Here is a 14583-nt window from a genome sequence, read left to right as displayed (position 1 = left end):
AGGAGAAGAAACGGATGTCATCTTTCAAACATCTTTCCTTGACTGCAAAATGCAAACCTGAATCCTGGCTGATGAATTAGCATTCCCAAAGCATCAGAGATTTACTGTCTCATCACCAGTGCCCTGGCTTGAAGCCAGGTGGGGAATCATTCTGGCATTTAAAGCTTTTCCTCCTCTGTTTTCTTTACCAGATTCATCACATCAATGCCAACTACTTCCTGGATATTACTTCTATGAAGCCCGAAGATGTTGAAAGTAGCATCTTTAGTTTCTCAACCAATTTTGAAGACCCTTCAACTGCAACTTACCTCCAGTTCCTGAAGGAAGGGCTGCAAAGAGCAAAACCTTATCTGCAGACCTAAAAACAGGGGCACCCAAGTGCCCCACAGAGACAGCCAAAAACTTCAGAGATCTGGTTTGATGACAGCGATTCTCCCTCCTCTTTGTGCCAGACATTGATGTTAGGGTGCAGGCAGTCCTAGGTTGTTGCTCTGGATGTTGTTTTCAAGCTGAATTTCCAGTGTTTCCAGTTTACAGAATCCAACCTTTGGAGTTCAGGCAGATTTTTACAGGAGTGTGAATACTTGAATCTGTAAACGTTCTCAGCACACAGGCCTTGCGCTGAGAACCCTCATGTTCAGCTCCCATTCAGACTCCATGGTGAAACTCACCTAACAGCTGTGCCAGGCAGCACCCGGGACCCCTGATCCCAAGGACTGGACTGTGTGTGTGCTGAAACTCGGAGAACAGCATTGCTATTACGACCAAACACTCGTGGTGAGCGCCTGCGCCCTGGAGGTGAAGGCACAGAATCCAGCACGGGTGAGAAGATCCCTCCTGGAAGCCAGCGTCCTCCGCACCTCCTTGCCAGCAGCAGCTCTGAGCCGTAAGCTGGGATGGCAGTTCTTCATGACAGTGGGAGCAACCAGTGTGGAATGGGACTGTCACTGGCAACTTGTAGACGTGAACGTAGGCTTGAACTGGTGACTGAGCTCTGAAGCAGCCTCCTCCTGCTCCCAGCGTGGTGCAGTGGGAGAGCAGTTGGGTTCTTTGTGCCTGAGGGAGGTGCTGAGGTTGACCCAGCTGAATTTGGATTGGCAAATGGGGCACTAGGGATCCAGTGCAGCTCGAGGCTGTCAAGTGTGGGTTAATTTGGGAGGAATGAAGGGCCAGAGCCTTGCTGGTTCCACCAGTGCCCTCACCCCATTCCACCAAGGGCTGCTCCCACCCCCATGCTCAGAGAGCTTCTCCCCGTGCCTCCTCGGAGGTGGTGAAATGCTCCTTCCACATTTGCTTTGAGCTTCCAAGTCACTCTGAATGAGGAACCACAATGAAGTTCCCTTTGGGAACAGGAGGTCCAGTGTTGCCCTGGGAGCATTAATGGGTTGAGGACTGAGCCATTCTGGAAGCCAGGAGTGCTAAAATTTTCAGATTTTTCCAGAGAAATTGGGCAGAATGGCCTTGGCCGTTACCTGTAACCACCCTGAGCAGTTGTTCCTGCTCCGTACCAGTGCCTGGCCACAAAGTGAGTGGAATTTGGAGAAGGAAGGGTTCCATGAAATGAGTTTGAAAGTGTATTCCTGCAGAGAGGTGAGGAGACAGAGCACCTGCAGGGGGTGGCTGCAGCCAGCCAGGCTGCTGGTGCTTTTCCTGCTCCCTGAAGCACAAATTTTTGGGACCAAATCAAACAGGGGAAAGCAGTTCTTTAGGAAGGGGAAATTTCATTCCTGGGCTCCAGGACCTGGCAGGAACCTGGAGGGTGATCACCCTGTCCCAGCCCTCCTGTGTATCCGTGGTTGGAGACTGAGCTTAGGTGAACCTCTGGCCTGAACTAGCGTAGCTTCACTAATTACTCTTAGTGAGAATAATTACCCCTGGGATGCTATCAGCTGTATAACTATGCATTAGCTCTGCACTTTGCTCACACTCCAAGGTGCCTGCAGTAATGACAGGCTTGGATCTTGGCAGTGCTTCCAGCTGCTGAAAGTGCCAGCAGTTGCCGTAAGTCCTGGAGTTTCCAGGCAGCGTTTGAGACCATGTTCCCATCACACCATCAGCCTCATCCCTCTGGGGAGGCTTTGGCCTCATCCTTTTGGGGGCTTTGGCCTCATCTCTTTGGGGTCTTTGGTCTGAGCAGAGAGCAGCAGAGGAGATAGTGTATATGCCCACTCCTCCTCCATGTAGATCTGCCTTTCTGGCTTTCACAAAGCTCCACAAGGCATTTCTGCTGCACCTTTCCTGAGCCCGTCCAGCTTCGGTCTTCAGAGCGGAGTCTCAGTTGTGCTTGGGTGGAGAGTTCACTCCGTTTGTTTTCCTTCCCACCAGTTCTGCAGCAGAAGGGGCCAGAGAGGGCAGTGGCTGAGCAGGCAGGGATCACTCAGGTCTTTCCAGGCTTGGAAAAACGGGCACAGCAGCGATTCCGTGGGGGTGAAGGGAGCCCCTCTGCCTTGTGCCATGGTCAGGTTGGAAGCTGCAAGGGCAGCATCGCTGCTGTGAGCCTGCAGACACGGAGCTCTCTTGCAGAGGGAGCAGGATCCGTGCCTGGGCCCGCGGTGATCCCGGGCTCACTGGGAGCCTTTGACATCCGTGTGGTCACCCTGGTTTTCCTCTGATGACCCACCAGGCGCTCACAGCCCTGCCCGAAGCTTGGGGTGACAGGGCTCTGTCTGAGGGGTGCTGGAAGGACCCCAGTAGGGAGGGCCATGACTGCATCCCCGTTAGCCCAGTAACAGCACAGGTGCCAAACCGTGAGTGGCCTCGGGCAGGAGCCGATGCCTGAGGCCTTCCTTGATCCGTGCCAAGCTTTTCCTCTGTTTGTAAACTAACTTCAAGAGTTTGGGTGGGCCGAGGGTACCCGTGTGGTGCTGCTTTTCCTGTTCCTCTGCTCCGTGACGCGCTGGTCTGAAACCGCAGTGGGCCAGAGCCGATGTTTGCAGCGAGGGGAGCAGCGCCCCATAAACCCAGACCGAAATGTAACCCCAAACCCTATCCACAGCCTCGGCCTCCTGTGGTCCCTGGGACAGGGGGGACACCGAGGTGAGATCAGGGGAGAGTGGGATGGGGGGAAGGGGGAGTGGAGGAGGTGGGAGTAGGGATGGGGGGGTGTGGGGATGGAGGGAGTGGGGAAGGAGGGATTCAGGGATGTGGGGATAGAGGGATTTGGGGAAGTGGGGGATGGAGGGAGTGGGGAAAGGGGGGTGTGGGGAAGGAGGGATTCGGGGAAGTGGGGGATGGAGGGAGTGGGGAAAGGGGGGTGTGGGGAAGGAGGGATGTGGGGATAGAGGGATTTGGGGAAGTGGATGGAGGGAGTGGGGAAAGGGGTGTGGGGAAGGAGGGATTCGGGGATGTGGGGATAGAAGGATTCAGGGAAGTGGGGGTTGGAGGGAGTGGGGAAAGGGGTGTGGGGAAGGAGGGATTCAGGGATGTGGGGATAGAGGGATTTGGGGAAGTGGGGGATGGAGGGAGTGGGGAAAGAGGGGTGTGGGGAAGTGGGAGTGGGGAACCGAGAGCAATGGGGGGATGCAGGGAAAGGAGAGATGGAGGAGGTGGTATGGGGGAAGGGGGGATGTGAGGAGGGGGCGAGAAGGGAATCGGGAAGGGGGAGCAGAGGAAGAGGGGGTGCGGGGATAGGCGCTAAGGAGTTGGGATGCAGGACGGGCAGAGCGAGCATAGGGGGCAGCGCAGGAGGCGGCTCCGCACTGCAGGGGCGGCACTCGGGGAGGGTCTGGGGCGGCTCTCGGGGAGGGTTCGGAGCGGCTCTCGGGGCGGCTCCGGGGCGGGTCTCGGGGCGGTTTCGGGGAGGGTTCGGGGCGGCTCTCGGGGCGGTCTCGGGCCGCGGCGCAGGCGCGGGGGGCGGGGCGGGTCCCGGCGATGGCGGCGGCGGCGGGGCCGGGCGCGGGGCCGCAGGTACCGGGGCGGGAGCGGGGGGAGAGACCTGTGCCGGGGCGGGACCCCGTGCCCTCAGTGCGCTCCCTGCGCCCGGGGCAGCGGCACAGAGCCGGGGGGCAGCGCCCGCGGCCTGCCCTGACCCAGCGGCCTTCCCTCCTTCCTCTAGGCCCCTTCCCTGCCTTCTCCTTTCCTGTCTTCTCCTCCCCTCTTTCCCTTCTCCTCCCTCTCCTCCAAACCCTTCTCTCTCTTCCCCCTCCTTCTTCTTCCCTCTCTCCCTCTCTCCCTCTCTCCCCCTCTCTTCCCTCTCTCCCCCTCTCTTCCCTCTCTCCCCCTCTCTCCCCCTCTCTCCCCCTCTCTCCCCCTCTCTTCCCTCTCTTCCCTCTCTTCCCTCTCTTCCCTCTCTTCCCTCTCTTCCCTCTCTTCCCTCTCTTCCCCTCTCTCCCCCTCTCTCCCCCTCTCTCCCCCTCTCTTCCCTCTCTTCCCTCTCTCCCCCTCTCTTCCCTCTCTCCCCCTCTCTTCCCTCTCTCCCCCTCTCTCCCCCTCTCTCCCCTCCTTCTCTCCATCCCCAATCCCCTTCCCCTCCCCTCCATTCTCCCTTAAGCCCCTTTCCTCCTGTGCCCCTCCGTGGCCTCCCCCAGCCCCTTCCCTCCCCCGGCAGCCCCAGGCCCAGCTCAGCAGTCTGTGCTCTCCCACCTCTGAGATCCAGTTTGAACCACACATCGTTTCACTCTGAGCGCCTCACAGTGCTGCCCCAGGGCTGTGTGTGGAGCTCCAGCAATTAATAATTCAGTGGATTAGTGGTGGGCTGAGCACTTTAACCTATTTGGATTCCGGTCTGGCGTTGTGTGTTCACTGCCCGGAGTCTCGTGTTGCCTCGTGTCACAGGAGAGGAGACAGAGGGGAACACGGGGAAAGGGCGCGTCACCTTGTGAATCCATTTGGGAAGCGTCCAGGGAGCGTTGGCTCTTCCTGAAGACACACGTGAGGGCTGTTCCCGTGAGCTGCGAGAGGCGCTCGGTGGCTTCATCCAAGAAGTGCCCAGTCCTGTCAGTGCTGTGTGGATGACAGATACTGTGGAAGTGAAAGTATTCCTTTATACAAGAGTTCCTTCTCATTTAGTTCCTCTTCTGGGCCCCTCGGATGGTGCTGCTTGCCTCCTTTTGGAACGTTTTCATTTGCAGCTCAGTGTCTGGCACTGAATGATTACAGTTTTCACTCCTGACAGCACTGCACCCCTGTTTAAACACCAGGGTGACCGGCTGACCTTTGCCTGTGTCCACTTGAAACACAGGCTGCTGCGGTGGGGGCCGCCGTTATTAGCAAACCCCGAATTTAAAGCATCACTCAACAAATAAAGAGAGATTAGAGCTCTTGAGTAGGTTGAAAAGGGCGATTTCCAGTTTAATAAATGTTAAGAAAGACAGCTGATTAGAAATATTAATTATCTTGTACGACTTCTTGCAGACGATCCCCATCTGGCAAAACAAACCCCATGGTTCCACTCGCAGTGTGGTCAGGAGGATCGGGTCAAACCTTCCCTTAAAGCCCTGTCCCAGAGCCACCTTTGAGGTAAGGGGGGTTTGGTGAGTGTGTGGAGGACGCTGACGCCCTGGAGTCAGACCAGGCCCTGCCAGGAGCTGCTGTTCCATCAGCCACGCGTGCCTGCAGGGCTGCGCTTACGAAACAGCACCACAGTTAATTTTAAGTTTGATTGGGGTTTCATTCACTCTGTTCTTGTAAGGTGGTCATTGGCAACTTGAGGACGATGCCTCCTAAAACAGCATCCATGGACAGGGTTAGGGAGCTGACTGGATGAGATGGAAACACGGAGCCTCCGAGCCACTGCTGCCTCAAGTGACTCCCGGCAGCCGTGTGCTCTCTGGGCCCATGTTTCCTAAGCAGTGAAGCAGGATTTGTGGAAATGCCGACTGTTCTTGCCCAAGGACAGTGCTGACAGAAGCCTATAAATAAGCTGGGGAGGGACTCTTCACAAAGGCTTGTGGTGATAGGATGACGGGGAATGGGTATGAACTGGAGAGGGGCAGGTTTAGACTGGACATAAGGAAGAAATTCTTCACCATGACAGCGGTGAGGCCCTGGAACAGGTTGCCCAGGGAAGGTGTGGCTGCCCCATCCTTGGAGGGGTTCAAGGTCAGGTTGGATGGGCCTTGGGCAGCCTGATCCAGTGGGAGGTGTCCCTGCCCATGGCAGAGGGTTGGAACTGGATGATCTTTAACGTCCCTTCCAACCCAAACTATTCTATGACTCTATGACACTTGCGATGGCAGCATTGTGCGTGGCCTTGGCTGCGTGCTGAGCTGTACTGGGGATCCCCGCGCTGCCCGGCCTCTCGGGGCATGGTCACACCTGCAGACACTGGCACGCGGTAGCACAACATCTCCATGAGCCGAGCGGTGTTGGTGTCACACATCTGGTGGGTGTGGAGGAGAAGGGCTCTGACAGCCAGCGCAGCACGTCTGGGCAGCTTCGGGAGATGGGACCACTGTTCCATAAGGAAACTTCTTTCTCTTTAGGTTCTGCCCAATGTTTCAGAGCTATATTTAAACGATGTCCCTCCAGTGCCCACCTTGGCGGACATCGTGTGGATCGCAGCAGATGATGAAGAGACGTACGCCAGAGTCAGGTTGGTTTCTTCCCGTGTCCCTCCTTTTGCATGCTGGTTGGTTTCGCATAGCACAGGCCAGACATGGATCAAACGCCTGGAGCTTCCTCAAGGTCTGATGTGGGGCATGTTGAAAGTTGTTTTTCGCAAGAGGAAAAAGTGGACAAAGGAATTCCTGTAGGAAGACAGGGAGGATTTCCTCTGGGAAGTGCTGAGAGCCCATGCTGTGCTGTATTTTACTCACTGAAAGGTCTGTGGAGAGTAATCCCCTCTGATCCGTGGAGGGGGGGGTAAAATCTATGGTATTTTCTGGTTAGGAAGTTGAGGAATTGAGTTTTCCTGGGATTTAAATGTTCTGCCCCAGGAGTTTGGGTCTGGTCAGTCGAACGTCTGTCCTCACAGCAGGACGACAGCAAGAGACGTCTTGTGAAAGAGAAAATGGACTTTGAAGCCAGGGGCGAGAGTTAACGGGTTGGTGACATTTCCCCTGTGTTCCCAGCATGGAGACGCAGTGACAGGAGAGAGAGATGGCTTGAAAACCTGGGAGCATGCCCAGAGTTTGTCCCTGCGTCCTCTCGCCATATCCTGTGCTGCTGGGCCAGGATTTCTGGGATGGGCTCTCTATGACCTGCAATGCATGAAGTGCTCGTACAGCGCATCCATACGAACAGTGGTGCATCCAGCACAGCAGCACAGAGGCTTCGTTCGTTCTGCTGAGGTCTTCTGCTGCGCTGAGGTGGAGGCAGAGCATTGCTGTCGTGGAGAGGTCTGGGCCGTGTAAATGACTGGCAGGTTTCTGTCCCGTAGGAGCGACACTCGGCCGCTAAAACACAAGTGGAAGCCGAGCCCTTTCACCGTTATACAGCGAAATGCTTCAGTCCCCAACCTGAGGAAGCAGGAGGAGAAGCTGCTCGCCTTGAAGAAGCCTGGTTTACCAGCGTTGAGCCGAACCACAGAGCTCCAGGATGAGCTGAGTCACCTTCGGAGTCAGATAGCTAAAATAGTCGCTGCGGAATCAGGTAGGAAGGCAATGTTTTGTTGGATGAGAAGGGCTGAGATGGTGAACCATGCAATTTCCTCCCTGCAGAGCAGCCTTGGCTGCTGTTTTTCTGGCACAGCCATGGCTCCATTGGTGGGCGCCACCTTTGGTGTCAGCTTAGCGCTGGTTCTGTTTAGATGTTTGCATCTGTTTGGTTGGAGAAGTCTGGCTTCATTCTCAGAAATACCAAGTGGTGTTGTGTGACTGCACTTCAAGCACCTTGTTTGGAAACATTTGCTCTATTCCTGCTCCAGTCGGCCATGGGTGCAAGAGTTATGTCTTCATTTGGGTGGGAGTGAGGTGTTCGTTTCTGTTGTGTAATGACGGTGCCCTTTTTGTAGCAAATGAGGCATCTGGGGAAGAGCTTGCGTGAACTGATGTGTTTCTTCCCCTTAGTAAATCTATGTGCAGTTAAATCTGTGTTTCAGCCACGAAACTGAACCATGAGGAAAGGCTTTTTACTTCTCTTCCTTTCTTGGCTTTTCTTGCACGCTAAGCTCTGAAAACATGAAGATCTTTGGTAGGATCCACATCCCAGTGGTTCTGCAGGTCCTGCTGCTGGTTTTGAGCGTGGAAAGCAGTAAGAAAGGCCTTCACATCTGTTTGTGGAGTAGTCAGGAGGCAGAGCTGTTGATCTCCCAACTCAGAAAACATGGAAGTTTTGCCAAATAAAGGAATTCAGTCCCTCTTGAAGACAATTTTACTTATAAGCTGGATTTTGTACCTACAACTCTTCTCCCAATAACCGAGGGGATAGCTGTATTACACGGGTGCTTTCCAGAGGGAAAGGAAGAGCTGTAATTCCAATTCCTCTAAACAAACCAAACTAGGATTGCACCACACTTGGAACGATACCATGCAGGTTAATTCCTGTTTATGATGAGTAGTAGTGGCTGATGAAACCTTCCTCGTGCCATATCCGAAAGCCAATCTCTTCTGAAATTCCAGGATTGCTGTTTTGCACTGTGCAGCATCGTGTGTGCATGCGATCGGATCTCCCGTCATCTGCGAGAGATGACGTGGTTGTCTGGTTATTACAACCCCAAGAGACTCACAGCTCTAATGGCTGTTTATCTCATCCATCTCTCCACAAGCCATAAATGCATCTGAACATGAGACAGAGCTGTGGCGTTTGGTTCAGTTGAAACGTTGGTTTCTACATGAGAGATCTGAGTTCTTTTTCAGTTCTGTGTGGTCAGTGGACTCTAAGAACATGTTTAATATCAGTGGTATAAATAGATGTGCCACCACATGAGAATATATGGGATGTTTTTAGCGTGCAAAGCTGTATTTAGCTGAGGGGAGGTGTTCCTGGCGATCCACGCACACGTACAGAACACCTATTTTCTTGTGCCGGTGCTTCCTGTCAGCTTTGCGTGGGGTCCTGTGTGCCACACACCTTGACTCTCACAGCAGTGGAGTGAAAGGAATCCTCTCCGGGGACAGAGTCTAATCACCCTCAGCTTCTCAGGGAATAACAAGGGATCGAAGACGTCCCCTTCAGAGAGGCTGCTGTGTCTTCTTTCTTCTTTATGTGAGACCAGAGGAATGACAGCACTGAAAAAGAAGAGGGGAAGTCCTGTGATTTTCTCTTCCAAGTTCTGCCGCAGCCCTACAGTTTCTCAGGCTGTGTGCTAGAAAAGTCCATTCTAATTCAAGGCGAGTAATAACGACGAAAATTAAAGATCCAGATGGGAGAAAAATGATTTCATCATTTGCTGCCTTTTTCTCTCCCTCCCCACTCAGCACTGCCCGGCTGTTATCAGCTGGTGTTGAGACAGGTCGTGTTGACTCCGTGCCCTCTCGGTCAATACCGGGGAGCTTGGATGTAGCTCGCTGCTGATGGAGGAGGTGACCAGGGAATGGCTTAATGTGGAAAGATGGATGTCGGAAAAGAAATACTGTGCCATCTGCTTTATTACAGACCACTGGCGAAACCCCATTGTTGGAAACTGATAACAATCTACAGGTTTACTCTTGAGGCCAAGGGCGTTAGCGCTTCACAGCAGGATTTGTTTCCAGCACAGGGAGGTTCTTCCAAGGAGATGCGCACTGAGTGTTTTTCTGGAGTTTTGTTTATTTTCCCTTAGTGTTTTACACTGGAAATGTATTTTTACTGAATAACACCTGGAATTTATGGATCTGTTCTTGTCTTCGCTGCATTTTAAAGTGTGAGCAAATAAATCCCATCTTCCCTGGGGGATAGGGGGATGCTGTTCTCCTCTTACAGACCGTGATGGAAAGCAGAACAGATCGGAATGCTGGCAGTCACAGAGTGAATCGCTGTGACCATCTAGTGTGGAACACTGGAGCTCTGCAGTCAGTTCTGCCTTCTGGCAGAAAGGGGAAAGAGGGCGAGCAGTTCTCAGGATGATGCAGAGCAGGAGAAGACAACTAAGGCTCCCTCTGTGGCCCTGAGCAGCAGCTGAGTCTCTGTTCCTTATTTCTTACCTGTAAAAGCAGAAAGAGCAAACCTGACCTGACAGTTTGGTGGAAGGGTGATGCGGAGATGGCCATGGAATAGAGCTCCGTTAGGGTCTTGGTGGGATCAAAGGTGCTGGAGAAGGTCCTGTGTTGCACTGTGGTGTGGTGGGAAGCAGGGTGGACGTGGAAGAGAACAGAGTCAGTGATGCGTTCATTTTCTGATAGCACTGAGGACATGGCCAGAGATGCTGCTTGATTTATGTTCTGTTCTATTGGGGAAAAGAATGCCGACATGGCGTGGTATGAGTTTATCCACCTCTGTTGTTTTCTTTTTCAGCTTCTACTTCATTTACACCAGATCTGTTATCTCCAGGAAGTTCAAACGCATCTTCGCCTCTACCTTGTTTTGGACCCTCTTTCCAATCCACAACTTCCTTTGTCATTAGTGATATCACGGAGGAGGAAGCAGAACTCGAAAGCCCTGAGCTTCCGTCCGTCTCCCTGCTTTGTTCTGCAACCTCCGAGTGTTTTAAACCAGACCCAAAGGATCCTGAAGAGGAAGACTCGGTCTCACTTTCAAAGGCCAGCAGCTTTGCGGATATGATGGGCATCCTCAAAGACATCCACAGGATGAAGCAGAGCAAAGACTTGTAAGTGCCTCCTGAACTCTCTGGGTTGTATTTTATCTCTGTTTTTTGTCACTGGAGACACTGGACGGTGCATTCACGGCCTGTTGGTGCTGCTCTGTGTTCAGAATTTGCAGGGAGGAGGGACTGATTTGTAGTGGAACCTACTGGGGGGGTTTAATGATGCCTGGATAGATGCAGGGGAGGGGGATTTCAGCCAGTTAGCACCGTGTTTGGTGGTTTCAGCTTGTTGCCGTGTCAAAATGCTTGCACTTGCCCAGATCATAGAATCACAGAATGGTTTGAGTTGGAAGGGACCTCAAAGCCCACCCAGTCCCACCCCTGCCATGGGCAGGGACACCTCCCACTGGATCAGGGGCTCCGAGCCCCATCCAACCTGGCCTGGAACCCCTCCAGGGATGGGGCAGCCACCACTGCTCTGGGCAGCCTGGGCCAGGGCCTCCCCACCCTCACTGCAAAACATTTCTCCCCAAGATCTCAATCTCCCCGCTTTCAGCTGAAAACCATTCCCCTCATCCTATCCCTACCCTTTCTGATCCAGAGCCCCTCCCCAGCTTTCCTGGAGCCCCTTTCAGTTCTGGAAGCTGCTCTAAGGTCTTCTTGGAGCCTTTTCCTCTCCAGACTGAACTAACACAGAAGGTGAAAGATGAGACAAGATGAAACCCAGAACTGTGCATGTCGGCAGCCTCCGTGCAAGGGTTGTGCTGCCTTCGGGTCACAGCAGCTGTGGGCGCTGGGCTGACACCACCCTGCAAAGCCCAGCAGCTTGGAGCTCAGCTTTTCAGCGTGTGCCTACAGGAATCAACACGCGGAGCATTTTGGCTTCCTGGCATTTGGATCCAACCCAGCTCTGAGCGTGGGCAGAGTGAGTTCTCACTTGTCTCGTGACAAGTTTACACATGGGTCATGAGAATGCCTCGTGCTGCTGCCTGGATGAGGCAGAGTTCTGCCAGCTGAGAGCAGAGCTGCTTTACCGTGGGCTGCGTGGCCTCCGTTGTACCTGGGACTCACAGCAGTAAAGGTCAGGTTCCACTTTTTTTAGCCCTATCCAGGCATGTTATGAGCTCACAGCCCAGAAGGCCAACCGTGTCCTACGCTGCATCCAAAGCAGCGTGGCCAGCAGGGCGAGGGAGGGGATTCTGCCCCTCTATTCCTCTCTTGTGAGACCCCATCTGGAATATTGTGTCCAGTTCTGGAATCCTCAACATAAGAAGGAGATGGAGCTGTTGGAATGGGTCCAGAGGAGGCTACAAAGATGATCCAAGGGCTGCAGCACCTTCCCTATGAGGACAGGCTGAGAAAGTTGGGCTTGTTCAGCCTGGAGAAGAGAAGGCTCAGAGGAGATCTTAGAGCGACCTTCCAGTACCTAAAGGGGCTCCAGGAAAGCTGGAGAGGAGCTGTTCATAAAGGCTTGTGGGGACAGGACGAGGGGGAACCGGTATAAACTGGAGAGGGGCAGGTTTAGACTGGACATTAGGAAGAATTTCTTCACCATGAGAGTGGTGAGGCCCTGGAACAGGTTGCCCAGGGAAGGTGTGGCTGCCCCATCCCTGGAGGTGTTCAAGGCCAGGTTGGATGGGCCTTGGGCACCTGATCCAGTGGGAGGTGTCCCTGCCCATGGCAGAGGGATTGGAACTGGATGAGCTTTAAGGTCCCTTCCAACCCAAACTATTCTATGATTCTGAATTCTGGCCAAAAATGCCATGTTGTGTGCTGGTTCTTCCCAATTTCTATACGTAATTCAGTATAAAAGAAACTAAATTCTCAGCACTGAAAAAATTACATAGTTAGGAGAGAAACATGCGCAGCTTGCACCCCAAATACCAGCACGGTGTTACATCGCGGTGTTGCACAGACCAGACCCTGCTGCTCTCGTTTTCACATATTAATCAAAGCTTAAATACTCATTTGCTTTACGTCAGTGCCTGTTACCCTTCATGGGGGTGAGCAGGATTTATGGATTAATTGCTGGTCTTCTTTCTTCCTGCCTATTGCAAAGCCATGCTTTGGGCATCCAAACAATTCTGCTCTGTTACTCAAAGGGAGAGAGAACTCTCAAGGAGAGCCCTGCTGTTGTGTGCAATGCAGCCACGTTGGCTCAGGAGGGGTTTGGTTTGTCTGTAGTCACTTACCCATTAAGGTTGTGACGGTGCTGTCATCGTGGTCATTTGCTGGGTCTCCTCCATCTGGAAAAGCTGGCAGGTGCTTCACTTTGGGACATGGAATGTTTTAACCTTACAGAAACGTGCCCTCTAGGAGGGAGTGCAAAGTGCTGCACTTGGGTCGGGGCAATCCAAGCACAAACACAGCCTGGGCGGAGAATGGATTGAGAGCAGCGCTGCAGAGAAGGACTTGGGGTGCTGGCGGGCGAGGAGCTCAACACGCATGCGCTCGCAGCCCAGAAACCAACCGTGTCCTGGGGTGCACCCAAGGCCGTGGGACCAGCAAGGAGGGAGGGGATTCTGCCCCTCTGCTCCACTCTGGTGAGACCCACCTGGAGCCCTGAGTCCAGTTCTGGAGTCCTCAGTACAGGGAGGACATGGAGCTGTTGGAACGGGTCCAGAGGAGGCCATGAAGATGATCTGAGGGCTGGAGCACCTCTGTTATGAGGACAGGCTGAGAGAGTTTGGGTTATTCAGCCTGGAGAAGAGAAGGCTCTGAGGATACCTTAGAGCAGCTTCCAGTACTTTTCAGGATACCCTTGAAGCACACAATGAGCTCTCAGCTTTCTAAGCCAACAGGAAAGGTTTGAATTTTTAGCTGCTTTTTGTTGTTTTGTGGGGGTGTTCTTGCACCTCCTCCACTTGCAACAAAAGCTGATGATAGAGGCTGTTGAAACACACTCAAACTGACCGGAGCTGTAACTCTCACTTCTGGCATCTTTTTACTAAACGCTGTGCTTTTGTCTTACATGCAGAACCCAGACCCCAATGAAGGAGGAGGACCCGGCCATTCTCATAGCAGAAGTTCTGAGAAGGAAATTTGCCCTCAAGGATGAAGATCTGGCTCTGAAGGAGAAATGATGTCACCGTCATTAAACTCTGTAAGCAAACATGTTATGCTCCCAAGATTTTCTCCACAGTAGCTGCCTTCCTGAGGATTGAGCCGTTTGCCTCTTTTATTAATTAGAAATGGTTTCAGCACTGGACACTTAGGGGCGACCCCACGGATTTGATGTGTTTTCCATGTATTGTTATATTTAAGAAGAAACTTTTTAAGAAGATGGAATCTTTTCCACGTGACTTTTGATGTTGATTATTGCTAAGGATCTTCTGAAGAGTGCAGTGAGTGCTGCTGGATGACTTTCTTTCTACCTGTCATTATTCTTAGGTTCAAATTAAGCATTAGCTGCTAACAGCCTGGTTACAACATAACTCGTTACCATTGCCAGTATAAAGGGGTGCCAAGCATCCCGATCTTTATCTGTTCTGAGCGTGGTACAGAGCTACCGAGAATAAGCTAATTACTGCTTCCAGGTGTTCCATGTCCAGGAGGCTGTTGGAATCGCAGAGTGAAAGGTGTCTTCCCAGTGTTTCTGTCTGACCGGATGGTAGGATGAAAGGCAGTGATGATCAGCGTCCTCGGGCACAGTGAAGGGACAGACACTGGCTGGGTTTGGTGTCGCCTGGGCACTCCTTAACTCACAAATTATCCCCACAATTGCATGACAGAATGGCCTTAATTTCTTGCCAGTAATTTAATGTTTCATTACTAGTCCTTGTATATCAGGTAAATGTATTTTATTTAGCACCCAAAAGGTCTATTTATTAAACCACCAATGCTAAGAACCGAGCACCCGCACAGGAGCTGCGGAAGGGAAGGCAGCACTCGGCATTGCCCATGGCTGCAGCTCTCACCAACCGGAGAGGTTCCTCCAGCTCCACATCCTCTGCAGTGTTCCTCATGGCTGTATTTAAATATGATTTTTCCTTTATATAAAATCGAGCCTTAATAAGAAACCG

At 52.8% G+C, this 14583-nt stretch overlaps 2 protein-coding genes across 2 annotated transcripts in view; both read left to right on the top strand.

Annotated features, from left to right (window-relative positions):
* SELENON (selenoprotein N) overlaps window positions 1-5443 on the top strand; it is a 21456-nt gene extending 16013 nt beyond the window's left edge. The window contains exons 12-13 of the mRNA XM_054086311.1: window positions 192-3036; window positions 5353-5443. Coding sequence (XP_053942286.1) covers window positions 192-362 — 171 coding nt within the window. The 3' untranslated portion in view covers window positions 363-3036; window positions 5353-5443. The remainder of the gene's footprint in view (window positions 1-191; window positions 3037-5352) is intronic.
* MTFR1L (mitochondrial fission regulator 1 like) lies at window positions 3797-14583 on the top strand. Its single transcript, XM_054086312.1, has 6 exons — window positions 3797-3906; window positions 5353-5457; window positions 6423-6532; window positions 7319-7530; window positions 10312-10624; window positions 13539-14583. The coding sequence occupies exons 1-6, from the start codon at window positions 3871-3873 to the stop codon at window positions 13642-13644; spliced, it is 882 nt and encodes a 293-aa protein (XP_053942287.1). The 5' UTR covers window positions 3797-3870; the 3' UTR covers window positions 13645-14583.

This window comes from Cuculus canorus, chromosome 22 (assembly GCF_017976375.1).
Source record: "Cuculus canorus isolate bCucCan1 chromosome 22, bCucCan1.pri, whole genome shotgun sequence".
NCBI lineage: Eukaryota > Metazoa > Chordata > Aves > Cuculiformes > Cuculidae > Cuculus > Cuculus canorus.
The sequence above is the reverse complement of the archived record's forward strand: the minus strand, read 5'-3'. Positions and strand labels throughout refer to the sequence as shown.